The following is a 26,466-nucleotide window of genomic DNA, read 5'->3' as shown; positions in this document are numbered from 1 at the left end:
TGGCTACACCACATGCCAAAAGAAACAACAAAAACACCAGCAAAAAACAAGTCAAATGGCAAAACAACTCAGAAATACACATCAAATCAGAATCTAGATACACCAAAAGAAACCAGCAGCTAGAAACAGAGCTTGTAGCAGCAGCAAAATCTGCAGAAAAAATTGTGTGCGTGCATGCATTAAAACTGCAACAATAATGCAAATCTTGAATATGTAACATCATCAGGAACACATGCACCCGAAACTGGGCATCTTCTCAAGTCACTCCACAACCTTATTTTGGACAGGGCAAATCCTAGCTAGCACATGTAATCAGAGTCGAAAACGCAACATTATCAAGTTTAACCCCTCTCTCAAGCATTTCATCAAGCAGCTTCTCTGCTCTATCCATATCCCTACACTTTCTAAGCACCTTCAAAGTGGAGAGGAAAGAGAGCAAATTTGTGGAGAGCAAATTTGTGTTTGGGGTTTGCAAATTCGTGGAGAGCAAATTTGTGCGGCTGAGGAGATGGCGCTTCTTCACCTCATTCCCTCGTCTTCCTCTTCAGTCCCATTTAAACCAAAGCCCTGTATTGATCTCTTAGAGACGCAGTTCTTTGCGAAGAAAACGCAGCTCCCTACTTCGGTGATCGGCCTCGTCTTTCTCTGAGAAGCACCACACGAATCCACCCAAGTCGAACAACGGGGAAGAGGATCTGGAGGCGTTGGCTAGCGAAGTGGAGCGGTACATGCTCTCGAACCGGTGTGAAGTCAGAGAAGGAGGCATGAATGACGTGGGGAGGTTTAAATGAGTTTGTCAATGCCACATCACATTTCCAAGTCAACTTTCCAACTTGTAAGGTTGTCTTGGTAAAACTTACGGGAAGTGCTAGAATTCCCACCCCCATCCCACCCCAATCCCACCACCCCTAAGTGTAAAATGTTAAAAATTGATTTATTAAATAAAAAAATTAAAACACTTAGAGTTGGTGGGATTGGGGTGGGATGGGGTGGGAATTCTAGCATTTTCCAAAACTTTAAGTTCCCTGGCATTTCTCTTAGAGTTTATAATTGGAGATCACGTTATACACGTCCGTTGGAATGATCATGCGTACGAAGGATCGATACATATATATACCACCTCCTCTCTCATCTCTCTCTCTCTCTCTCTCTCTCTCTCTCTCTCTCGCTGTGGCTCCGCATTTCACGGCATTTGAATCTTTCCTTCCATAATCGATCAGGAGACCCCCTAACCCTACTGCTACTCCATTATCTTTTCTGTGGCGTCTTCCGTGGTCTTGAGAGATTATTAATTAATTACAAAGGAGAGAGTACGTACGTGCAAGCTTTGACTAATTACATGGAGAAGTATCTGCGAGAGAACTTCGACGTGGAACCCAAGAGGCCATCCAATGACGCCCTTACGAGATGGAGATTGGCCGTCTCCGTCGTCAAGAATCCCCGCCGCAGGTTCCGCATGGTCGCCGATCTCGCCAAGCGCGCCGAATCCGAAAGAAAGCGTCGGGAACTCCAGGTCTCTCTCTCTGCTTGAAACGATGTCATTTTCTTATAATAGCTGATTGATTATTATTGACGTACCAGCTTCCGTTTGGTTGCTGAGAAAAAACTTAATGGAAATGAAATATTCATTGTTTGCACGCTTTAAATTAATCGATCTTGACAGTACTGAATGGTTACAATGGGTTTAGATGATCATCGAGTCATGGGTAGTGGAGGTTTTTGAGCTCTGGATTTTGTTTAATAAATTAATTAAGAAGCATTAACATGCTAATTAAATCCGGAGCATTTTTGGTGAATTAATTTCTGTTACATTTGAAATTGATCGGATAGTTATCATTTTTTTAGTTTTTAATGGGATTTTCCTATTCATTTTATGGTCATAACTTCTTGTTAAGTTTTTCAACCAAAAAGACGCGTTTATGTAACAGCTGACAATTACTGCTCATTTTCTTGGATTCAACGTTCCCTTACTTTTATTGATTTGAATACGGAAAAGTCATAGTCAAATCATTCACAACTAATCTGAGAAAAACAATTGCCTGATGTCTAGTGCAGGAGAAAAGAGATATGACTGGAGTCTCATGTGTGATTTGTGGTGGGATTCACACGTGAGATTCACCAATATCTCTTGACTCGTGTAATTGTTGTGTAGAAATTATGTCTTAAAATAATTTGTGTTATAAAAAAGAGAAATGATTCCTACACTCATTTCTCACAACAACCTCACAACAAGCTGATGTGGTTGGTAATATTTTATTATTTTTTTACAAAAGGAAAACAAAACAAAACAAAAAAAATAATAAAATATTACCAGCCACATCAGCTTGTTGTGGGGCTGTTGTGAAAAATGAGTGTAGGAATCATTTCTCTATAAAAAATGAAGACTATTTATCAGAGTAATATGAGTAGTAAATATGAGAGAGTTCTTATGAAATTTATTTGTCAAAACAAGTCTCGAACAGCTTGCTTCCTACACAGACAGATGAGCTTCATAAAAGTTCTCTTATATTTGTTGTTCGAATTGCTAATAATCAGGACAAAAAATTGGTGGAGATCTAGATTCTTTGTACTTGGCATTTACTTAATTCTTGTGCACGTTAGGCAAAAAAAAAAAAAAAAAAATGCAGAAATCCTTTCCTAGTTAGCGGCACCTCCAATTATCACCTGAGAATAGTTGCAACCACTAGATTTGGTGGCTCGTCGGGGGTAGTCATGACTATTCCCGATGGCTTGAGGGTAGTGCGATTACCCTTAGAGGAGTGGTGGAGGTGATCGACCATCTCCTTACCCTAAAGAAGAATGATTGACCACCCATAAAATAAGATGAGTAATATATATATATATATATATATATATTTTCAAACTTATTTGGTATACTGTATAGCATTGTCACATGAGCGCGTACACATAGCTAGTATTTTTCACATCAATCACTTTTTAACAATTTTTTTCACTTCTTATATCACATGCGTGAACTAGTTTCTAACTACCTTTTTTACTTTTTATTATTATTATTATTTTTTTTAACTTTATATCATATCAATTATTTTTTATTACTATTAAAAAAAAAAATTCACGTGTAGGAAACAAACATATTATCTAGGATTGTCAATTTTGACACGACACAAATATATAGGGTTTGAGTTTAAGCTATAATCCATTTATAACCTGTCAACCCATTTATGACACATTTTTTACGAGATTAACTAAATGGGTTGACACGCCAACCCATTTTGCTAAGCCTACCATTATCTATATTCTTTAGAGAAATGTTAGAACATCTCCTAGTGTACATCTAGAATGGCATTGATACAATCTTTTAATAAAAAAAAATTACATCTATACCATTTCAAATATACACCAAACCAAAAGATGCTCTACCATTCTTTATTCTTTAATTCACTTTAAGGGCTGGTGCAATTAGCAATTAGCATGCCTAGCTAGTCATACATGCACGTTGAACATGAAAAAGAATTGGCCGCTTGGTCAAATGTCTTCAAAGTCTTTTTGACCTTTCGCGGGATATGATTCGAGTTCGTTCCTTTTAGACGTGGTTTGTTGTCCAAGTCTCAATGTGGGAAACAAGTTATTCAATGGAGGCTGCTCAATAATTGGCTAATCAATTAACTTTTCATCTATAGTTCTATTACCTGCGGGAATTGTTCTTCTCCGAAGTGGGGAGTCTTCAAGTTGTTTTTGATTTCTTATTTGCATGCTCCAATTTCATTTTTTTTTTAAATATGATTCCCAATTTAAATATGATTCCCAAACTTTTGTCGACCAAACTTTTCTTTGCCAAAAAGTAATATTATTATTCTTTACATTCATTTCACACCGATGCATTATGTTTTAAATGATTTTTTCATATCGTCTATTTAAAACACGTCGGTATGAAATGTGTGTAATAAATAAGTACGAAAAGTAGCATTCATCTTACCAAAAATTTATTCAGTCTTAAACGGGCACGTGGAATGACAAAAAAGAATTGCTTTTTTAAAGCAACCTAATTCATTGGTTCTTGTTTGCAAAGTCTTCTAGGTAGATTTGTGACAATTGTATAAGAAATCCTAGTTTGAAATGTATTTTTTGTCCTTTTAGTAAGGTTTAGGTTGAAATGTATTTTTTGTCCTTTTAGTAAGGTTTAGGTAATTTCTTGGTGATGGTATTAAGCAAATTTGCTAGAGTTGACAAGTAATTGGAATCTAGGAACCTTTTGTGTTTTTTGTCATTTTCTCATAATAGAATGATACTTCAAAAAAGAAGAGATAGTTATATAATTTGGGTACGGAACTTTTGTTCATTATTTTTTTTATATATATTTTATGTGTATTATAGTTGTGTCCCTCGCGCTTTTAATAAGATTGAATTACTTATAAAAAATAATATATATATAATTTGGGATATGGAGAGAGTGTCCTCTGTACTTACTGCATATATTTGGTTTCTAAGTATTACTTCCTAAAACAAAACCCTTTTGGAAATGGGAGAGGTGTATAGCTGTACATAACAGTAGATTGATCATTGATATGATTTCTATCAATAAAATAATAAATAAATAAATAAAAAGATAAAATCTCTCAATCATTCATAATGTCTTTGTTTTCATGTTGTCACGTTTTGAAAACATATTATCTTTTGATTCTTTAATGGATAAATTATAAACAAATGCATAGAACTTGTCTAATGAAGTCGTCATCTATAGCAATTGGCAAGGAATAATTGCTCAGGTAGGCAATAATGGGATGAGGTGCAAGCGCATATGGGGTTCCGTCCTGTTGTTTGAGCAATGTAGGGCGCCCCTATATCCGAGTAATTCTAAAAGTCTTTCTTGTGTCCCTCTAAAAATAAGCTAGCTTTTAAAATTATTATTTGATCAAAATTTAAGAATGATCAATACAAGCTCAACGGTGATTTCAAAAACAACATTATTATTGAAAGGACACAAGAGAGACATATAGCATTACTCTCCCGGCTTCCATGCTTGCACCCAATCTTGATTCATTTCTAATGACAAATGGAACATGAAACTTTTCTAATTTTTTTGAAGTCCTAAACATTTGGGCAATACTTGATATTTATAAAAGAGTAGTGGTATTTAGTAAATGGTTATACGACTGTTATACAACTGAGATGACGTGATAGTTAAAATCAACTTTTGAATCAATATGCGCTGGACACTGTAGTAGTGGCCAAGTTGGCGACGACTACAAATGTCTTTTGTGAGTCTTTATTTGCAGTTGCAGGGATGCTACGTACGTACGTAGAGTTAGCCCCACTCATACGCGTCCACTATTTGGTGCCATTTTCTTCTTTGTTTTCATATTGCCGGTGCCGTCCAAGACTTGCTTCATCTATACATGTGGATGAAAAATCTTCTGACCACCGACCCAATAAATTCCCTTGACAATGTGAATACATAAAGATTAATTGACTTGGATAATTTGAAGTTTATGAAACACCGTAGTAAATTAGCATTAATGTTATTGCTTGGCTCATATATATATAGATTGTGGAAATCTTTTTTGATCAGAAAGTCAACAAGTTTTGAAGGAAGGTTTTCCATGAGAGATGTTTGTTCGTGATGAACAAACGTCATAACCTTTGAAAGGGTTGTATCTATTAAACAAATGTAACTCTTAAAAGAGTTGCACCTGTTGGGAAGAGACATCGTTGCATCTATAAAAGTATGCAATGATGGTGAGTTTAGTACACTTTTTGCTTCCTAAACAGGTTATTTCTCATGAGAACAACACCTTCATGGAAGATATCACCATTTTCAAGATCTGGCCGTTTTGAACTATAACTGTACAATGTTGGTATATATTCAAGATCAACATAATAAATGTTAAGAGTTCCAAAACCTTTTATAAATTTCTTTTCGGGTTTATGAAAATATTGTAAATCTTAGGAATAGCTATATAGCAGCTGTCTTGTGTTCTTCTATGCAGAAAGCTAGCTGCCAAAATGTGTGTTGTAGGAGTTCTTGCTCTGTTCAAGGCTAACAAAGCAACAGGACACCTTTGAATGCTTGAACTTTTTGATTTTCTGTATACCTATAGATGGTGCTCACCGAAGCCCATAGCATTAAGGGACTGCTTCTTCTTCTTTTTGACTTCCAATACAAGAAATGTGAGGAAAGTGCGATTTTTTTTTTTTTTTTTTTTAAAATAAATAAATTATTTCAATTACCAGAAAAACTCAAGAAGCACATAAAATTAACTTGGATAATAGCTGAACTTCTATGTATTTATCTTGCGTATGAACTTTCAGACAGTTTTATGTTCGGTTCATTGTTTTTAACATAATGAGTTATGCCAAAATCATCACTAGAACCACAAGATTTAAGACTGAAGCTATGATAATTACAGATATATAGAGGGTTGCTGTGACAGTTATCAACATATATATTCTAGACCATATGCATTTTGTGGCTTAAAAGTTTCTGCATAATCCCAAATGCTGCATCATTTACATATTCTAAACCATGCTCTCATTATGCTGTTACTACTTGTGGTCAGGAAAAAATACGAGTCGCCATATACGTAAACAAGGCTGCATTGCACTTCATTGGCGGTATTGGCAGTACTATTACATGTAGGTGTATTTGTAACATCTGATTTATCCAAACATCTATTTCCTTCCTTCAATCACATGTATTTTTTACCTTATGCAGCTGAGAAGCAAGCTTCTTACATTCTCTCTAAAGAGGTTAGGGAAGCTGGTTTTGGCATTGAACCTGATGAACTAGCATCCATCGCTGGGCCCCATGATAACAAAAGCTTGGAGCATCATGGAGGAATTGAAGGATTAGCAAGAGACCTCTCTGTTTCTTTGAAGGATGGTGTTGTTTCAAGTGACATACCTGTCAGGCAAAATATTTTTGGTTTAAACAGATATGTGGAGAAACCGTCCAGAAGTTTTTGGATGTTCGTCTGGGAAGCCCTACAAGACTTAACTCTACTTATCCTCATAGTTTGTGCTGTCATTTCTATAGGTGTTGGAATTGCAACTGAAGGGTGGCCAAAGGGTATGTACGATGGGTTAGGAATTATACTCTGTATACTCCTAGTAGTACTGGTCACTGCAATCAGTGACTACAAGCAGTCTTTGCAATTTAAGAAACTGGATAAGGAGAAGAAAAATATAATTATTCAAGTCACCAGAGATGGATGCAGACAGAAGGTTTCAGTCTATGATTTGGTGGTTGGAGATGTTGTTCATCTATCAATTGGAGATCAAGTTCCAGCTGATGGCGTTTTCGTATCGGGCTATAGCTTATCAATCGATGAATCTAGCTTGTCAGGTGAGAGTGAGCCAGTGAATGTAGCCGAAGACAGGCCTTTTCTTCTGTCAGGAACCAAAGTTCAAGATGGGAGTGGTAAAATGCTTGTGACATCAGTTGGTATGAGGACTGAATGGGGAAGATTGATGGTTACTCTGAGTGAAGGGGGAGAAGATGAGACACCACTTCAGGTGAAGCTTAATGGAGTGGCAACAATAATTGGGAAGATAGGTTTAGCTTTTGCGGTGCTGACATTTTTTGTTCTGACTGCAAGGTTTTTAGTGGAGAAGTTACTTCACAATACGATCACAGATTGGTCTGCTAGTGATGCAATGGAACTTCTAAATTACTTCGCTATTTCAGTGACTATACTAGTTGTTGCAGTTCCAGAGGGATTGCCTCTTGCAGTGACACTAAGTCTTGCCTTTGCAATGAAAAAACTAATGAGTGATAAGGCACTTGTAAGGCATCTCTCTGCGTGTGAGACAATGGGTTCTGCTAGTTGTATTTGCACAGATAAAACAGGAACGCTGACAACAAATCATATGGTGGCGAACAATATATGGATCTGCGGAAAAAGTATGCAGATAAATGGTAGAGAGAATGAGGGTGTGCTAAAGGCCTCAGTCTCTGAAATAGTATTTAATCACCTTCTGCAGTCGATTTTTCTGAATACTAGCTCGGAGGTAGTCAAATGCAAGGACTTGAAGCAAAACATTATAGGTACCGTTAAATAACCACTTATCCTAAACACTTAAAGCTTATAGGAATTGACGAATTTAATAATTTAATTTATATTCTATCACTCCTCTCATCGTATGGGCTCAAACTCTTCCTTAATTGATGAGGCCCAATACATGAATTATTTAATTAGAATATATCAGAAATGAAAATGAGAGAAGAAAAGAATTCTGGAATTGTGCAGAAATTGTATTCAAGTGAAAAACCAAGTTCCAGAATCATATGTTTATACAAGTATGATCAGAAGAGAACAATAACCGTAGACTAACTCATAACCAGCTGGCTAACTTAACTATGATTAGAACTAACTAAGCTGATTAAATACATTCAGCTTCAAATAACACATGTAACTCGTGTAGTTTAATAGAATAGGTGGTGAATGAAAGAAATAAGATTCGAACTCAGAATCTCTGCTTTGATATCATGTTAAATCACCACTTGTCTTAAAAGTTTAAGCTTATAAGAAGAGATGAATTTAATCGTTTAATTTATATTTTAACAGGTACTCCAACAGAGACCGCACTTATGGAATTTGGGTTGCTTCTGGGTGGTGATTTTAATGCTTATCGTGAGGATTATAAGATACTGAAGGTTGAGCCTTTCAATTCAGTCAAAAAGAAGATGTCTGTTCTTGTGGCTCTTCCTGGCAGTGGTGGCTTTCGAGCATTCTGCAAAGGTGCATCAGAGATAATTTTACAAACGTGTGACAAGATTATTAATGCTGATGGGAAAGCCATTCCTTTGTCTGAAGAACAGAGAAAGAACATCACAGATGTCATAAATGGCTTTGCTTGCGAAGCTCTCAGAACTCTATGCATGGCCTTCAGGGATATAGAAGACGCTTCCAACCTTGATAGCATACCTGATGACGGTTATACATTAATAGTTGTTATTGGAATTAAGGATCCTGTTCGTCCCGGGGTAAAGGAAGCGGTTAAGACGTGTTTAGCCGCCGGGATTACCGTGCGGATGGTCACCGGTGATAATATTAATACCGCTAAAGCCATAGCTAAAGAATGCGGTATCTTGACAGAAGATGGTCTAGCAATGGAAGGGCATGAATTCCGCAGTATGAGCCCACATGAGATGAAGGAGTTGATTCCAAAACTACAGGTTTTACAGTTGCTTAATGAACATTCTTAAATGCTAATTTGCAGCAGTTTCTAAAATTGCTTGTTTTATGTATGCAGGTAATGGCTCGATCACAGCCTTTGGATAAGCACACCCTGGTAACCCAGTTGAGGAATGTGTTTAAAGAAGTCGTGGCAGTGACTGGTGATGGGACCAATGATGCCCCTGCATTGCATGAGTCAGACATTGGACTTGCCATGGGTATAGCAGGAACAGAGGTTTGTTAGAGAGCTGGTTGTACCATCCGCAATAATTATTTCTGGTGTTTTTTTTTTTAATGAAAATGTTAAATGATTTCTGATAGGCAGCCTTGGAAGTGAATCTCTTGTGGAAATAGTGTTCTCTTATCTGATGTTTCATTTAGAGGGTCTAGGATTTCAGTCTATCATTATTTGATTAGATAGACAAGTGACAGAAAAATTCACCTTTTGACACTGTTTTCATCCATGTTTTCCTAGTGGAGGTCTAACTGAAACCTCCTTTTTGCTGTAGACAATGTGCATATGTCACATGCTTATCATTTCAGATTTTGATTTCTGTTAATTCTAGCTTTTCTCGAAGCACAATAAGAACACTTTTGGAGTTTCCATGTCGAGTACAGAACTTGTTTGACTGAAGAATCAACAAAGTTTCTAAAGAGAGGATTTTTCTTAGGCAACATTCACTATGCATCATAAGAACATGTACATGCTCTTTATTATTATTGTTAGCTGAAGAATTAACCAAGTTCCATTGTTTCAGGTAGCAAAAGAAAATGCTGATGTTATCATAATGGATGATAACTTTTCCACTATAGTGAATGTTGCCAGGTGGGGTCGTGCAGTGTATATTAACATTCAAAAGTTTGTACAGTTCCAGTTAACAGTTAATGTTGTTGCTCTCATGCTCAACTTTATCTGTGCATGCATCTCAGGTGAGTTCATCAATTGTGCCAACCTTTTAGTAGGGCTGGCAATTTGTGACACAACCAACGAACTCGACACGAATCTAACACAAAATTAGTAAGTTATGATTGACGGGTCTTGCCTGTTTAATTAAATGAGTTGAGTTAGGAGGGTTAACCTATATAATCTTATACCCCCTATTTCGACATGACCTGAACCAGACACGTGTACACGAATTGCCACCCCTATCTTTTAGGCATTCAACTTCCTCTTTTCGTTTGGTACTCCATTGTTTTTTTTTAGTGGATGACTGATAATCTTGTGAATTAACTCTTTAAGGCTCTGCTCCTCTTACAACCGTACAAATGCTATGGGTGAACTTAATCATGGACACTCTTGGCGCATTGGCACTGGCTACAGAACCTCCACATGATGGGCTGATGAAAAGACCCCCAATTGGGAGGAATGCAAAGTTCATCACTAGGACCATGTGGAGGAATATTATCGGTCACAGCATCTATCAAATTCTTGTCCTTTTGATTCTCACATTTGAAGGGAAGCGTCTTCTTAAGCTCACTGGCTCAGATGCTAATTCCATTCTCAATACAGTAGTATTCAACTCCTTTGTGTTTTGCCAGGTATACTATTTTCATCTTCTAATGAAGCACATGCATTGCACTATTTGCAGCTAGATTTAGAGTTCGTTTGACTCTGCGATTTCACATGATATTATCAAACACTTAAGTGCGTCTTTAAAAATCGTGTTTTCAAATAACACGTTTTAAAATCGCTATTTTTTAATAGTACTTTGTTCAAACTGGAAGACCAAATGGACCCTTGCTTTCCCTTTTGCATGTCTTCATAGATCCATCCTAGACTTGAGAATTGTAGCATTTATTGTTCATTGTTTGCTTGTTCTTAAATTTGTTGTCGCAATTAGTGAATGTGGCCTCTCTATTGCCTTAACGTTTGTAATTGATTTCACAATGAGATCAGATCTTGCAAGGTCTGATCTCATTGTGAGGGGTGGTTGGACCACCCGAACCTCTCTCTTGGGGTGTCTGACCATCCCTTCAAAGTGTTAAACGGTGGTTGGCCTGGCCCTTGAGTGGCCAACCACCTCAATCGGTGGTCTAACCGCCTAGAGTGACTTTGTTTTTTTTTTTTTTTTTTTTTTCGACACATGGCAAGATCTAAACTATTCATTTTGAATTCACTGCCTAGATCTTAGGAATTGCGAACCCCTGCAATTCCAAGAATTACAGGGGAACTCAATCCCGGCTCGAAAACGATAAAACATCCACTTTCCAGTGATTTACTGTCAAGGAAAAAGATGGAAGGTTTTCATGTTGATATTTGATTCTTAGTTTCAACAAACATTAGTGTCTTATTGCAAGAGTAGAGCCTTTAAACTCACACAACATGTTCTCTGACCACAGAGTTGAAACTGTTAGTTCTAATCAAACAGTTACTTGTGTTCTTTTTGATTCTGCATTTCAGGTATTCAATGAGATAAACAGCCGAGATATGGAGAAGATAAACGTTTTCCGAGGAATGTTTGATAGTTGGGTTTTCTTGATTGTCATGGTCTCCACAGTATGTTTCCAAATAATAATAGTAGAATTTTTAGGCACTTTTGCCAATACAGTGCCACTTAGCTGGGAATTGTGGTTAGCCAGCGTCCTGATTGGAGCTGCAAGTTTAGTTGTTGGTGTCATCATAAAATGCATTCCTGTTGGACCAACCCAGAACCCTGCTAAGCATCATGATGGCTATGAGCCACTCCCTGCTGGTCCAGAGCTGGCATGAAAGACTAGGATGGATATTTGTGAAGAATCTAATTCTGAAAAATGATATCTGAGGCAAATAATCATTTATATTCTTTGAATAAATGGAGGATTCAAATAAAGGACAATGGTGATGCCTCTCTGCCCTATTGAGTTGCTTTAATCAAGAACCTGCCACAAATTTTGCAGGAACCAGTATTAAGATTCTTCAACAATCTCTCTCTCCTTATTTGTTATTTCCAACTATTTGGTCCCTCAGTTGCATATCCAGTTCATAGAATTTGGCCAAGAATGTAGTTTGGAGTGAGAAACTAAAGAGTTAATTTGAAACTTTTTTTTCTTTTTCTTTTTCTTTTTTTTTTTCTTTTTGCCAGTTTTGATCTATAATATTCTTGGCTGGAAATTGAATTGCAGAGTGAAACTACAGGATTTTTTTTTAACAGTAATCAAATTTCATTAAAACCCAAAAGGGGGCCCAGCTCCTAAAATTTGCAATTCACTCAATGCATCTAAATTTGTCCATCTTCCATGAGGCAGTATCACCCAAAAAAAAATCCGGGGTTAATTATCTTTTCACTCATGTCTGTTCAGTTTTGTTTTTATTTATTTGGGATAATAGAAAAAAGCATCTCGACTACCAGCAATTTTTAATAAAGCCCCATAATGTGACAACCATGACAGTTTGATACATCAAACTACTATTTTTATATAAAAAAATGCCCACCTTTTTATTTTTATTTTTATTTTTTAATTATCATTCTTCCTAAAATACCCCTATTTTCTTAAAAAAAAAAAAAAAATTAATTTTCATAGTTTATTTATTTATTTTGATTTTAGTTTTTAAGAAAATAGGGATATGTTTTAAAAAAATGACAAAAAAGTGACATTTTTTACACAAAAATAGTAATGATGTATCAAATTGTCATGCCTTTCACTTTGTGGGACTTCATTGAAAATGGCTGGTAATTTAGGAGCTTTTTTATATTTTTCTTCTTCTTCTTTTTTTAATAAAAAATTATTATTATTTTTTACTTCTAATAATTATAAACGGGTAATTCCAATTTTTCAAGGGTCCAAAGTGGGGATATTTTGGAAAGAATTTTGTCAAAGTGATCACATGCAACAAACATGACCACTTTTCCATTCATTTTAACTCACTCCCGAGAGGCTTTTGTGCAAACGATGGTAATTTGACGCAACTAAGTGCCACACTTTGTCTTTTATAATTAAAAAAAAAAAAAAGAAAAAAAAAAAAAGAAGTGTCACACTTGATAGTTTGGAGGCCCAAATGAAAAAGGAATGGTAGTTTGGGAGGCTTAAGCATATTTTCCCCATAACAATTACTTGATGTCATAAAAACCATCTGCAACCGTTCATCCTGCAGAATCACAAGCCTACCTAGGATATAAACACAATGTTATGTAGTATTGCATTCTACAAATGCAAAATCTTCAAGAAATTCAAGTATTTTCAGTGGCATTATGCCATTATCCCAACAACAGTGCCAACTATCAGGTTGAGGTTGAGGGTTCGGCATGCTTTCTGACAAAAAGCTTCCCTATATCTTCCGTAACAACATTGCTCCTGGAAAAATCAATATAAATAATCATCAGCAAGGGTACTTTCTCGATTAAAATTGAATGACTACAGCCTAGTTTAAGCTTTATCGGTAGAAAAGAATACTGCAAAATGGAAGTATATCCAATCGAAACCAAAATCAGGGCCCTTCAAACAGAATCATTAAGACTAAATTTTAAAAATGAAGGCATTGTTTATGGAGCTCATGGACAAATACATCAAATGCCTAGTAAACCCTGCAACCATCAAGCAAAAAATTACTTTACCTCGCAAGAAAAATCCGTGGATATTATTACTTGAACATAAACAAACACAATATGTCGAAATCTTTACACATTGCTTTCAAGCACCTATCTATATCCCATTAAAAACATATAAATCGATAAATCTGTTTCAAAATTATTACTCTCTCTTACTAATTCTAATTTAATCACTATCCAGGGGACCCCATTTTTATCTGTGATTATGCAAGTCAAAGATAAGTATGTTGGCACCTCAGAAAGTTGGCTCCATATTGGGTGGATTGATTGCCCACATTGAGTGAGTATATTACAAATGTGCCCATAGGTGCTAAATCTCACATTGGTTTACTTGGTGAAATTGGACTTTAAAGTGATTTAAAAGGAATCCAATTGTAACTTGACTAGTCCTTTTTGAACTAATACTGCAAATGTGGGTAGCATTTTTCTTGAGTCATGGCAACAGGTATCAAAACAACCTAAGAACACCATGTAGCACTGGCATGGGCCTGACGAGGATGTTAGGGATTTAAGTGGTGGGAGGGGGGGGGGGGGGAGAGAGAGAGAGAGAGATTAAAAAAGAGAGAGAGAGAGAGAGAGAGAGAGAGAGAGAGAGAGAGAGAGACAGGATAATCACCAGGAAGTTTCCAGGCACATGAACCATAATCCAAGAGCAACAAGCTTTAAGACTGTAAACCTGAATAAATTATACAAGGCGTCCGGGATATTTTGTGATGCTCTCAAATATCATGAATCACAATTAAATCTCTAGAGTCAAGACTAACTAGTTGATACAAGGGCTAGAGGCTTTCTTCTATTTGCTACTCATCCAATGAACGAATATTCCCTTCCTAATTAGTGGGACTTTGTCTCACAAAACCTTACCAATTCAAAGACAAAAGACCAGTGCTGACACAACAACTAACCCACTTCAACAAAGAAGCGAGGATCTATGTTCTCATTCAACTAGCTACCTATTTATTTCTCGCCTAATTTCTCAAAACAGTCTAAGATTAGCAGAGTGCATCGGTTCCTATCTGAGATGGACGTGTAGAATTATGTAGAGGCTAACAAGCAGTGAAGGTGCCAGCATGTTTAATATTTCCATGAGTTCTACCTTGGAAGATCACCTCGCCACATTTAACATTTCTATGGCTAAAATGTTTCTTATAAGGTGAATAGATCTATAAATAAATCTGAGCTTGTATTTCATGCTTCAAAACAGCAAGGCATGTGGCTTACCTTGATCTGGTGCCCATACAAGGTTGAATTCTGTCTGCAACATAATTAATCAGGTTGAATCATTGAGAAATGGAAAATCTATGCTGCTGCAGAATTCCTTGATTCAAACAGAGAGCCAGTACCAGATGGACACTTTAAATTGGAGAGAATTCGACTCAGTAGTAACTAAGTAACAGACTTACAACTAGAAAAATTACCACAATACTTGGTTCAATTGAGAAAGTGATGAAAGAAGGAAATTCCTCTAAAAAATGATTCCAAACCAGAGGAAATTACTACAATGTAAAGCAAGGGTCTCAAAGCTGAAACTCTGATGAAACAGAAGTCTGAACTCTGAAAAGTTAACACAAATCGCTTCGTTAAAATGCTCATAATGGTTGATTTTTAATTTAATAGGATCATACAACCCTAATGCTATATCCACTTGACCAAAAAACAAAGTTTCAATGAGGTATAGATATGGTATAGCAAACTCCATCATACCACGTCACTAAATAATTCATAATTAATGCATCAGCAGCAAGTAACACTAAGGTAATGCACACCCTTTTAGCACTTCAATTTAGATCCATCTGTATTCAAGCTTCATGTCATTTAATCATTCAAAACCAATATGAGAGAAAGGAAATTAACCTAAATTGAACAACACAAGATATGCATTCACGGTGAGCACACAACAGCACACAGGTGCATGCACACACACAATGACATGTGTATCAAGTATGCATAGACACACACATAAAACTTAGTAGCCATATATTTTCCAGATTTCTTAGGATAACTTTACGATAGAGTTGTTAGAATCCTAACCATTATTTTCAAATTAAATGATTCAGATTTTGCCACCTCAGCATTTACTCCCCATAGAAATTTTTTAGTTTGTCCTTATTTCATTGCATCTCACAAATTAGTAAATACTACGTGATACAAAATCTGAACGATTTAATTTAAAAATAAAAATTTGAATTTGATCAGAAATTACCCAAAAAAATCTAGAGAGCCCTAAACTGCCTGGCTACCTATGGAGATGTCAAAATATTTCTAACTGACCTTCCACTAAGCTGGGGCGGAACTAGCACGCCACTAACAGTGTCTGGAAAATTCCTGGAATGAGGCAAGGTCCCTCTTGGAACCTTTCTTCGGGGAAGATGAGCGGAAGCTGACCCGTTTGAGTCTCTCTTGCGCGACGCATTTTCAGCCATGGCGGCAGCAACCCGAGACAAGTGGTCGCTACTATTCAACAAACTAGATGACATAGCAGGTGAGTTCAAGAGAAGTGAAGCATCCGGAAGTCTCTCGATTGACTGCTCTGATGAATCCACAGCAGTCCTTTGTGGTTGCTGATTTGATGGTGTCAATGATACCCTAAATGCAGCGAATTAATGGGAAAAAGTGAGGTTAAAGACTAACAAAATTCCAAACCATGGTCTAATCCCAAAACCCAAAAGCTTAAGCAAATGAGTTTAGCTCATGAATGTTATATCAACTACTCACTTTTGTCGTAATTGCTTGAGATTCCATGGCACGAGAAAAAAAAAATTCAAAATCTTTTTTTTGATAAGTAAAACGAAACGAGGGTGGAAATTTGGCGTCGCCCGGGTTAATCAAAATGTTCTTTCCATTTTCTGACAAAACAAGCACTTCAATAGCGAAACTGAAAACAATCAATTCCAAAATAAATTTTTCATTATCCATTAATGTTCTGATTACCCTAAATGCAGAGAATCAATGGAAAAATCGAATTTAAAGATTAATAAAATTCCAAATCATGGTCAAAACCCAAAACACAAAACCCAAAAGCTAATGCTAATGGGTTGCTCTCAGGATAAAAAAAAATCAAATTTTCTTTTCGTTTTCTTACCAACCAAACAGAACAGAACAGAGAAAGGGAAAAACCTTCCTCGCTTCAAAATAAGTACTTCAATTACGAAACCCAAATCTATCAATTTCAAAACCAAATAACAGAATTTTCCATTATGTATTAATTTATCAATTTGAACACATAGAACCCAAAAATAAGATGAGAATTGTTTTTATTAATTTGGAGAAAATGAGAGATTACTGGTTCTGAGGAATAGTAAGCTGAGGATTGTCGTTTGGAGCTTGTTCTGGGTCGTTTTGGTGGTCTTCGCCGGACTCCGATACGTCGTCGTCTGAGGACGAAGCGTAGTCTACCAGAGACATCTCTCTCTCTCTCTCTCTCTCTCTCTCTCTCTGAGAACTCCCCTTCCTCTCTGATAAACGCTTTCTCGGCCTGCCTTTCAGCAATTCCAGAAATGCAGAGTTTTGTTTTTGTCACTACACAAAGCGACGTCGTTCCATTGTACAAAATATAGTTTCCCATAATGATAAAAAAATGTGAAAAAATAAAAAAGAGAAATAATTTGGTCAGCTACAGGGGGAATGACAGTACTAATACCCTAGTCCACAAATTTTTTAAAATTTAATCATTAATGTTAATGAAATTATTCAGAATTTATTGTTAAATAATGATTTAAGAACAAGTTTTCTTCTTAATTAGATTGGGAAAAAAAAATTTAATTCAATCTATAAAATTCACATGTGTCCAAAATATATGTGAAAACTACATGCATTTTTAAAAATACACGTGATTTTCACATACATTTTTAAAATGTAAATGATTCTTGCATTTAATTTGCACACATGTCAATTTAAAGTCCGTTTGGATTTAAAATTTCAAAAAATACAATTTAAATTAACGGTTTTAAAATGTATGATTTGAAAAAAATGATTTTTAAAAACGCAATTAAGTGTTTGACAAAATCGCAATTTAGCCTTTAAAATGGCAAATTAACCTTTAAAATTTTGTGTTTTCAAAAAAACACCATCTTACCTGCAATTTGATAAAACAAATTTTTTGCGTTTTCAAATCACAATTTTTAAAAATGTAATTTCCAAATGATTTATATTCTGCAATTTGATTTAAAATCGCACTTATTGTCTACGAAATCGCAATCTCATACGCATCCTTAATAGATTGAGTTTAAAGAAAACTATGTCATAATTATTTCTGATGCTTGCCAACTCTTAAATCTTCTCTATATTTGGTGCTTTCACAAAGTTTACTACAATGCTAATTGACTTGCGCATAATCTTGCTAAATTGACCACCTCTCTATTGATCGAAGTGAAGAGAGAGAGAGAGAGAGAGAGAGAGAGAGAAACCCTTAAAAGATTCAATATCTATGAAGTCCCATGTTGAAATTACTTTCCAAAATGCTGGACTGAATATACAAGTTTTTGACATCTCCCTTAATGGCATGGAAAGAACTCTGGAGCTTTTAACTCTTACTTGGTAAGTGAAGCTTTAACTAACTTTCGAGCAAAACACCATATCCTGCTGTGGGGGTCTTGGGGATTTGGTAATTTAACAGTTGACAATAATGAAGCAATCAAAATCATGCAACTTCATTCACTCTTTTTGGATAAAACTATACCCCAAAATTGAAGGAATTGAAACAACAGAATGTGAGAAACTATGACAAAACAAAACCCTTTTTTTTTACAAAAAGAAAAAAACCTATAGAAGTTACACTAACTAGCTTACTTGAACTTTTACATCCACTGACAAGTGACAAAATTACACCCAAAGCAATTTGTTATCAAGGCTGATGACCAAGAAGAGACGGTCTGTAAACAGCATGGGTTTGTGCAATCTCGATACGATCTCGGGGATCATTCATTGTCTCATCCCTTAATGCTTGAAGAATGGCCTGACATGAACACTCCCTGAAAATGTACCAAAAGAGATGCATCATATTTACTTTTAGGGTCACTACACGTGAAGGATTCAAATACATGAAAAGTAATTTTATAAACTTCCAAATGCACAAATATTAATCACGTGTGCGCCCGCCCGCACACGAGAGATAGAGAGAGAGAGTTGAGCACCTTGTTATAAGTATTTTATATAACATCTTCAAGATGGGGCAGAGCTCAACTGGAGCAACAGGCTTATTTTCTTCAGGATGTAGTGTACTTAAGCTGGACTGACAGAGCAGCTCATAAAATGCTTTAACAGCAGAGACCCCCTGCAATACAAGGAAGTAAATTGTTGTTGCAAGGTATAGGGAACAGAAGGGAGGTATAAGAAATGGCAAAAATATCGCCTAGACCCCAAAAAAATGGAACAAAGTGGTTATCAATGACAATAAAAGGTAATGATGGGATTATTCACCCGCCACTGGCAGTGGCAGCAAAGAAACCTGAGACTTTATAAGGAGCTTGTATATTGTATATTAATATAAGTTGCCACATAATATTTTCGTAATGATGGGAAGAAAGTATGGTAATGCTCACGACACGATATCAAAATTGAATGGTTTACTTAAAAAAGAATCTTCAAAAAAAAAAAAAAGAAAAGAATGATAAGACAAAGCACTTATTATTCTATGCAACTTCGTTTTCAAGTCAATTCACTTTCAGCATATTCAATGTCAATTTCTAGGAGTCTGTTTGTTGACCAGTCCTTTAAATTGATCAAGATGCCTACCTGAATCATCCCTTTGCCCTTGATGCTATCACCCATTTCAAGGGTCAATTCGCCTTTGGCCAACTTTTGTCCATACCATGAATTACGACCTTTCAACAGGGTTACATAAGTGTCAGCCAACAAAGGCCCTGCAAGTTTCTCTGGTTCTTCTGCTATGAGATGAGTGATAAATATCATCTCAGATGTACAGTGTGCAAAGTACACTGATTTGCTGGTGGCACTCTCGTTGGTTAGGGCTGCTATCATTCCTGTGGAATCAAAACAGAAGTTAAGACATTTATATTACAGAAATTTTGAAACTTAATATTCTTCAACAAGATTTCAAAATGATCGAATGTGTTTTTCTTCTATATTCTTTTTTTTTTTTTTTTGAAAATTTCTTCTATATTCTTAGACATGTACGAAAGACAAGAAGAACTGAAGAAGCTTTTCATTTGCTAAAGATCTCGCATCTTGACTGACTACTCTAGGGATCCAAGAGAACAAACTTCCTGTTATTGAAGACCATCAACAGATCTACTCATAACGTGAAGAAATGACCTCACGATTTCTAGTGCAAGAAATTGCAATTTTCATCAATGAGAAAACTAGGGATATTCCTAGATAAACTCTATCTAGTAACAAATGAAGAAAAAGGAGCCTGCTCTTAGATGGGTTCCAATATACATTGTCCACTTAAAATGTACCAAAGAATGTCATATATGCATTATCCCCATTTGTCATGGACCTATTATAATGTAATAAAGTCACTATATTCTTCAAATAAATATGTTACCAAACTTGAGCACATACATGTTTGAGTATAATATTTCACTGAATGTAGCTGTGTCCCATGTGTCTAGATTTAAGAAGATGCATGGGTGGACACCCAATGATCATATAGTTCAAATTTTTGGTCCAAACTCCTAAGACCAAAGCAAGCAAATAATATGTATAACACGGATCAAACTCTCCATAAGACGTTTCTAAAGTACTAAAAGATGTCTAAATATTGTTAAAGACTTTCATCAACATACAGAAAAAAATCAATCGCATATAGATATATGATACTTCCTGCTTAGGCATCCTAAAGCACAGATAGAAGAGTTGATATTCATTTTCCTCCTTTTAAGCTTCTCAATTCCACATGTCATGTAAGGTTTCATTTCTGAAAATTTCTTGAGAGCAGTTTGCCATGACTCATACCAAAATAAATTTCAAGTTTCAACAATATACAATCTGATTTGCAGGAGCAATGCAACCTATATACCAATCAAGCCTGAAGCTCAACTAGGAACTGGTTGACATAATAACCTGAATAAATTAACATGCATTAGGAAAGATCAACAGTCGTGGATCCTGATAAATAGAGTTTTTTAACTTGTTTCTAACTGTCCAAGTACTATTATGAAACTGAATCTTACCAGCTCCAATAGCATAGACATTCTTTAAGCCTCCCATGACTTCATGAGTAACAAGGTCACCATTGTCCCATACTATAAAGTGGGGCTGGCTCAAAAACTTTGCCAATGGTCTCCTCCACTTTTCAGATCCACATATTCGAGCATTAGCATATTCCATGTTGTAGATCTCTGAGGCTATATTAGGTCCTCCAAGATAAAGAATGTTCTCCATTGGAACACCAGCTGCAAAGCATAATATATCAACAGAGTATAATGGCGAAGAAACAATAAATTTTAAGAGAGAGGAAAACCATGCAAGTACCATAAGAAAGGAAGAAAGGATATCAAAATTCACTGCTTAGCAAGACATGAAGCACAATACTGACAAAAAACCTTATTTCACTTGTGATGGAGAGCCCTTTCTTCTTTGTCTGTTTACTTTTAGCTATTTATAAATTAAAACTTTCCGAGAAACCATCAGCATTGTTTGTAGAAAAAAAGTGGAACAGGTAACTGCACAGAAAATTCAAGCAAGAAGCTAATCCCATTTATACAACAGAAAAATGGAGTGGTCAAATGAACTTGAATTGCATAAGGACCTTCAACAGAAACTACAAGAAAAGACTTGAAACGACAAATATGCAACCCTTATAAACTTGTCCCCATGGCAAACTTAAGGGCATATTAATGACAGTGTAAAAGAAGACCAAGAATTATTATGGGGAGAAGGCTTTTAAAAAAGCAAAGAGAGAACATGAGAAACATGATCCACAAATTTTCAGAAGTTCCTGAAAAATTTCAAGTTTTCTAAGAGTTTCTTAGACATTCTTAAATTTTTTATCCAAAATCCAATCTAAAGCAAGGAAGGCAATCTAAGAGCTAGTGAAAACAAATGAAACTAGCATAAAGCCAAAAAGGTTGGATTGTCAGAAAAAAGAAAGCAGTGAATGCCATTGAGCCTGCCACCTCAATACTTTCAATCATCTTCTTAATGGTTTTAGCATTCAACTACAACCAAGCGTCAAGTTAGCATGTTCAGCCCCAATAACCTATGAAAACTACAACCAAAGGTATATTTGTTAATGCGTTTTTTGTTTTTGGTTTGAAAAAGTGTTCTCATGTGACATAGAGATAGAGGTGAAAACTGTTTTTAGAAATGTTTTGTGTTCAGAAGAGTATTTTGTGTTTTAAATTGTTTGTTAATATATTTGTCTTAAGAATAGAAAACAAAAGCATCAACAAAAATGGCCTTTATTCTAACAACTAACAATATGATAAACAGAATTCCATATTCTCAGTACCAATATGTCATCTTACTCCTTTTGAGAGAGAATATGTAGGTTTCTCAAAAGGATCCTGATATGCACAATTATCTTGAGTGAATTATCACGGTTCCTTAAATATGGCAACCAGATCCCATGGTTCAAGATTGTGCTTAAGGCAATCTAATTATTTATTTGAATGCCTATTAGGAAACAAAGTTTTTACATACTATTACCCAGAGAAACCATCAAATGTATTCATTGAGTTACCAATATGACAACTCATATTGGTAATTGATAGTAACACGTGGATCAAACTAGAGGCTTGTATATGTCATCCACTGTTATATTTGTATAGAAATAAAGTAAAAGTAAAAGCAGACCACCGACCATTGTAGCTAAGTGGTACTTCTCCCCTTTTGATAAGGGGTTCAACCTTCCTAACTGGCATTAAGTGGCCAATTCACATTTCTCTATTGACAAGAAGGAGGAAAGAAAGGGACAACTATAAAAATATATATATATATATATATATATATATATATATATATATATATATATAAATTAAATAAAAAATTAAAAATTAAATAAAAAAAAATTAAAAGAAAAAGATAATAAGCCATTTATTCAGAGAGGGAGAATTAGAACTACCAAGTGAAGATAAACACCAGAATTTAAGCATTCTGGCTGTAGAGAACCAAATAACAATATTTAAGAAAGAAGGGAAGGATTCTTACTTGCTCGATTGATCATTTGAGTGGGAGTTACTATGCGTGGTTCAGGCTCCAATTCAGCCTCTACACCCTTTGCTAAAGAAATGATGACAGGTACTGTTATTCTCTCTTTCCAATACCTACTGATTTCTTCAAATACCTCACGGGTTTCTGTTGAGGGCAAGCCATTGATTACAATATCAGCATCCCACACAGCCTCCTGCAAGTTAGTGACAACCTTCAAAGGGCAGAGAGGGGTATCAATCATGTTCAAGCAAAATCCGTCTTTCAAAATCTCATCAGCATGAAGTGTTCGATCACCTAATCTTGCCTCGACATACTTCAAGTATGCACACCGCCTAATCAGTCTTCTCAACACATCCTCCCTCGAATTGATCACCTCAAATAGGTGTTCAGCTGTAGCTCTGTCAACAGATCTACCAGCTCTTCTCCATATCCTAATCTGTACCTTCTCTCTTAAATGACCATAACTGTCTTGCAACATAGCTGCAAAAACACTACCCCATGCACCTGCCCCAACACCAACAATCCTCAGCGGATCACTCTCAGCTTTTCCCAGAAGGCCACGAAGCTCATCGACCTTCTCTTCTAAAGCACCATTTGATTTCAGAATTGATCCATTGGAATCCGCATTAGGGTTCATTACCTCAGTGGCCCCAACCATCTTCTTCAACCAATTACACGTAGCTCAAGGATTTCAAAGACGAATGCTAGATAAAAGCAACTAATGCTCACAAACACACAAAACCTTTCTGGGAAATTTCTTTCAAGCTGCAAACTCAAATTACCAGCCTCCAAACCTCTGACTCTCAATCAATTTCTACAAATTCAGAAACGAACCACTTCTGATTAATATATGGGTTTTGCACCCAGAAACCAGACAACTGAAATTCACCTCCTCAAAAACTAATAAAATAATAACTTTATAGGTGGGTTTTCACCAAATTCAAACCAATTCCTCTCTTCCAATTTCCAGCCACTACTGACCCAAAAAATCGAAATTTCAGAACATAAAAGAATATCCAAAAGAGTTCAACCAAATGGGTTTGAGACTTCTCTGTTCAATCGCCAATATCTATTCAAACATGCAAACCAAAATATTGAAAACTCAGCCTACAATTTTGGCCATCTACCCCCAACAAACCAGCGTTAAACCAAACAGTAAAACCTAAAGAAAGGAAAAGCGAAAACGAACTATTCTTGTCGGCGGAGTCTTCAACGCTGTGACATAATAGATGTGGGTTTTGTTCCCATGTGCTTTTGCTTCAAGATTTCACACATTCCTTGTGAAACACAAAATGGGTACGCAACAAAGGGAAAAAAATTCAGTTCAGAGAACTGGCTTGGCCAATTGGGTCAGCGCTAAATGCAAGAGTACCCAAAGACCGTAGAGTTTTCGTGCAAGAATACTAGAATTGGAGGGTGTGAGACAGGTTATAAGCCATTTTTAAGGTTTCTTACAATAAATCGTCATCATTTTTTTTATTTTTATTTTTTTTGGGAATTTGAGAAATTCTCAGATGATGTAAGATAGATTTGTTATCTGATAAGCTATATTTGATAAGTATCAGAAATGAAAATGAGAGAGAAAGAGAGTTCTAGAAATCTGTAGTAAATTGTATTAAGGTGCAAATCACTGTCACAAGATAATATCTTCATACATGTACGATCAGAGGATATCGATAAGTATAAATTAACTTATAACCGGCTTGCTAACTTAACTAGGACTAAAAACTAACTAAAGCTGATTAAATACATTCAACATCAAATAACAAAAAAAAACAAAAAAACAAAAAAACAAAACAATATATGTAACACGCGTAGTTTAATACCCCCCTCAAGATGAACAATGGAGGTTAAGAATGCTCATCTTTAAAAGAAGAGAATGGAAAGCATTAGAACCAAGAGCTTTAGTGAATAAATTGGCCAGCTGATGAGAAGAAGAAACATGAAGAGTTCGGACCAATCCAAGTTGGATTTTTTCTTGGGAAAAATTGCATCGTTGGTTCCTGTGACATGCCATAATTATTTTTCACTCCCTATGGTTTAAAAAGTTCTGGAGAGATCCATGTGGTATGCAATAATTACAAATCGATCCCTGACGTCAAATTCTGTTAAAATTTTTAACAGATTCCGTCAAATGCCACATCAGCGCCACGTGTCATCATCTTATTGGTGACACGTGGCGCTGACATGTTCAATCTTAATAAATAAATAAAAATTTATTAAAAAATAAATAAAAATACTTATTTTTTAAAAAAAATTAAAATTAAAAACAAAAACAAAAAGAAAAAAAGAAAAAAGAAAAAAGGGAAAGGGGGTGGCCCAACCTTTTTTAATAAATTTTTATTTTTTTATTAAGATGGAAACGTGTCACCAATAAGATGGCGACACGTGTCGCTAACGTGTAGGGCTAACAGATTCCGTCAAAATTGTGAACGGAAAATCGACCCAAGGAGTAAAACGTAATTATTGCATACTACAGGAATCTCTCATGAACTTTTTAAACCATAGGGAATGAAAAATAATTATGGCATACCACAGGGACTAACGGTGCAATTTTCCCTTTTTCTTGCACAACATGGCAGTCAATCTTTATGTGCTTAGTTCTTTCATGATAAACCGGATTTGCAACTATGTGGAGGGCTGCTTTGCTGTCACAAAACAGAAGGGTAGCCTGAGGATGAGGGACTTGAAAATCCTTAAGAAGATGGAAGAGCCAAGTCAGTTCACATCATGTAGCAACCATAGAACAATATTCCGCTTCAGCAAAAGATCTGGAAACCGTTGGCTATTTCTTGGACTTCCAAGAAATCAAAGAATCACCCAGAAAAATGCAGAAACCAAAAACTGACCAGCGTGTGTCAGAGCAACCAGGCCAATCCGAATAAAAAAAAGACAAGAAGAAGCAGTAGGAAAGAATAAACCTTGACTAGGGGCTGCTTTAATGTAACAGAGAATGCGAATGGCAGCATCCATATGTGGTTTCCGAGGAGTTTGCAAGAACTGGCTAAGAGTATGCACTAAATATGTTAAATCTGGCCGAGTGATGGTAAGATATAACAACCGACCAATGAGCCTCCGATAGGACTTAGGATCATTAATTAAATCACCTTCTAAAGCTGAAAACTTAAGCATTGGAATCCATAGGAAATTTGGAAGGCTTGGAAGCCAATTGACTAGTATCACTAAGAATGTCCAAAGCAAATTTTCGTTGATATAATGAAATTCCAGCAGTAGTACGAGCAACCTCTAAACCAAGGAAAAACTTCAAAGAACCTAAATCCTTAAGCTTGAATTGAAGAGTAGTAAATTCAGCAATAGCATGAGTGTCATTACTTGCCAAAACAATGTCATCCACATAGACCAAAAGGGCCATAAAAGGAAGATCCATGAAACTTGATGAATAAGGAATAATCCGCTTTGGATTGAGTAAAACCATGGAGAAGCAAAGTGGATGAGAACTTAGAAAACCATTGGCGAAAGGCTTGCTTAAAACCATACAATGATTTATTCAACCGACAAACCCGAGTGTCTCCTTTGGTGATAAAACCGAGAGGAGGCTTCATATACACTTCATCATCTAAATCCCCATGTAAAAAGGCATTGTTGACATCAAGTTGGTGAAGATGCCAACCTTTGATGACAGCCAATGCAAGAAGGCATCGAACGGTGGTAAGTTTGATAATATG

General features: G+C 35.9%; 3 protein-coding genes across 3 annotated transcripts; 1 reads left to right on the top strand and 2 right to left on the bottom strand.

Annotated features, from left to right (window-relative positions):
• The first annotated feature begins 1,132 nt into the window (after positions 1-1,132).
• LOC133880220 (calcium-transporting ATPase 4, plasma membrane-type-like) lies at positions 1,133-12,176 on the top strand. Its single transcript, XM_062319123.1, has 8 exons — positions 1,133-1,513; positions 6,519-6,594; positions 6,674-8,005; positions 8,526-9,136; positions 9,214-9,372; positions 9,896-10,067; positions 10,378-10,676; positions 11,539-12,176. Exons 1-8 carry the CDS (start codon positions 1,340-1,342, stop codon positions 11,845-11,847), a joined length of 3,132 nt encoding a protein of 1,043 aa, XP_062175107.1. The 5' UTR covers positions 1,133-1,339; the 3' UTR covers positions 11,848-12,176.
• A 938-nt stretch (positions 12,177-13,114) lies between these two features.
• On the bottom strand, positions 13,115-17,158 carry LOC133878852 (uncharacterized). Its single transcript, XM_062317407.1, has 3 exons — positions 16,947-17,158; positions 15,935-16,249; positions 13,115-13,409 (listed from the first exon to the last, which is right to left on the bottom strand). Exons 1-3 carry the CDS (start codon positions 17,066-17,068, stop codon positions 13,337-13,339), a joined length of 510 nt encoding a protein of 169 aa, XP_062173391.1. The 5' UTR covers positions 17,069-17,158; the 3' UTR covers positions 13,115-13,336.
• A 1,132-nt stretch (positions 17,159-18,290) lies between these two features.
• On the bottom strand, positions 18,291-24,269 carry LOC133880090 (probable glycerol-3-phosphate dehydrogenase [NAD(+)] 1, cytosolic). The gene is made up of 5 exons (XM_062318971.1): positions 22,778-24,269; positions 20,800-21,021; positions 19,397-19,644; positions 18,796-18,935; positions 18,291-18,633 (listed from the first exon to the last, which is right to left on the bottom strand). Exons 1-5 carry the CDS (start codon positions 23,436-23,438, stop codon positions 18,507-18,509), a joined length of 1,398 nt encoding a protein of 465 aa, XP_062174955.1. The 5' UTR covers positions 23,439-24,269; the 3' UTR covers positions 18,291-18,506.
• Positions 24,270-26,466: the final 2,197 nt, after the last annotated feature.

Source organism: Alnus glutinosa, chromosome 10 (genome assembly GCF_958979055.1).
Source record: "Alnus glutinosa chromosome 10, dhAlnGlut1.1, whole genome shotgun sequence".
Taxonomy (NCBI): domain Eukaryota; kingdom Viridiplantae; phylum Streptophyta; class Magnoliopsida; order Fagales; family Betulaceae; genus Alnus; species Alnus glutinosa.
The sequence above is the reverse complement of the archived record's forward strand: the minus strand, read 5'-3'. Positions and strand labels throughout refer to the sequence as shown.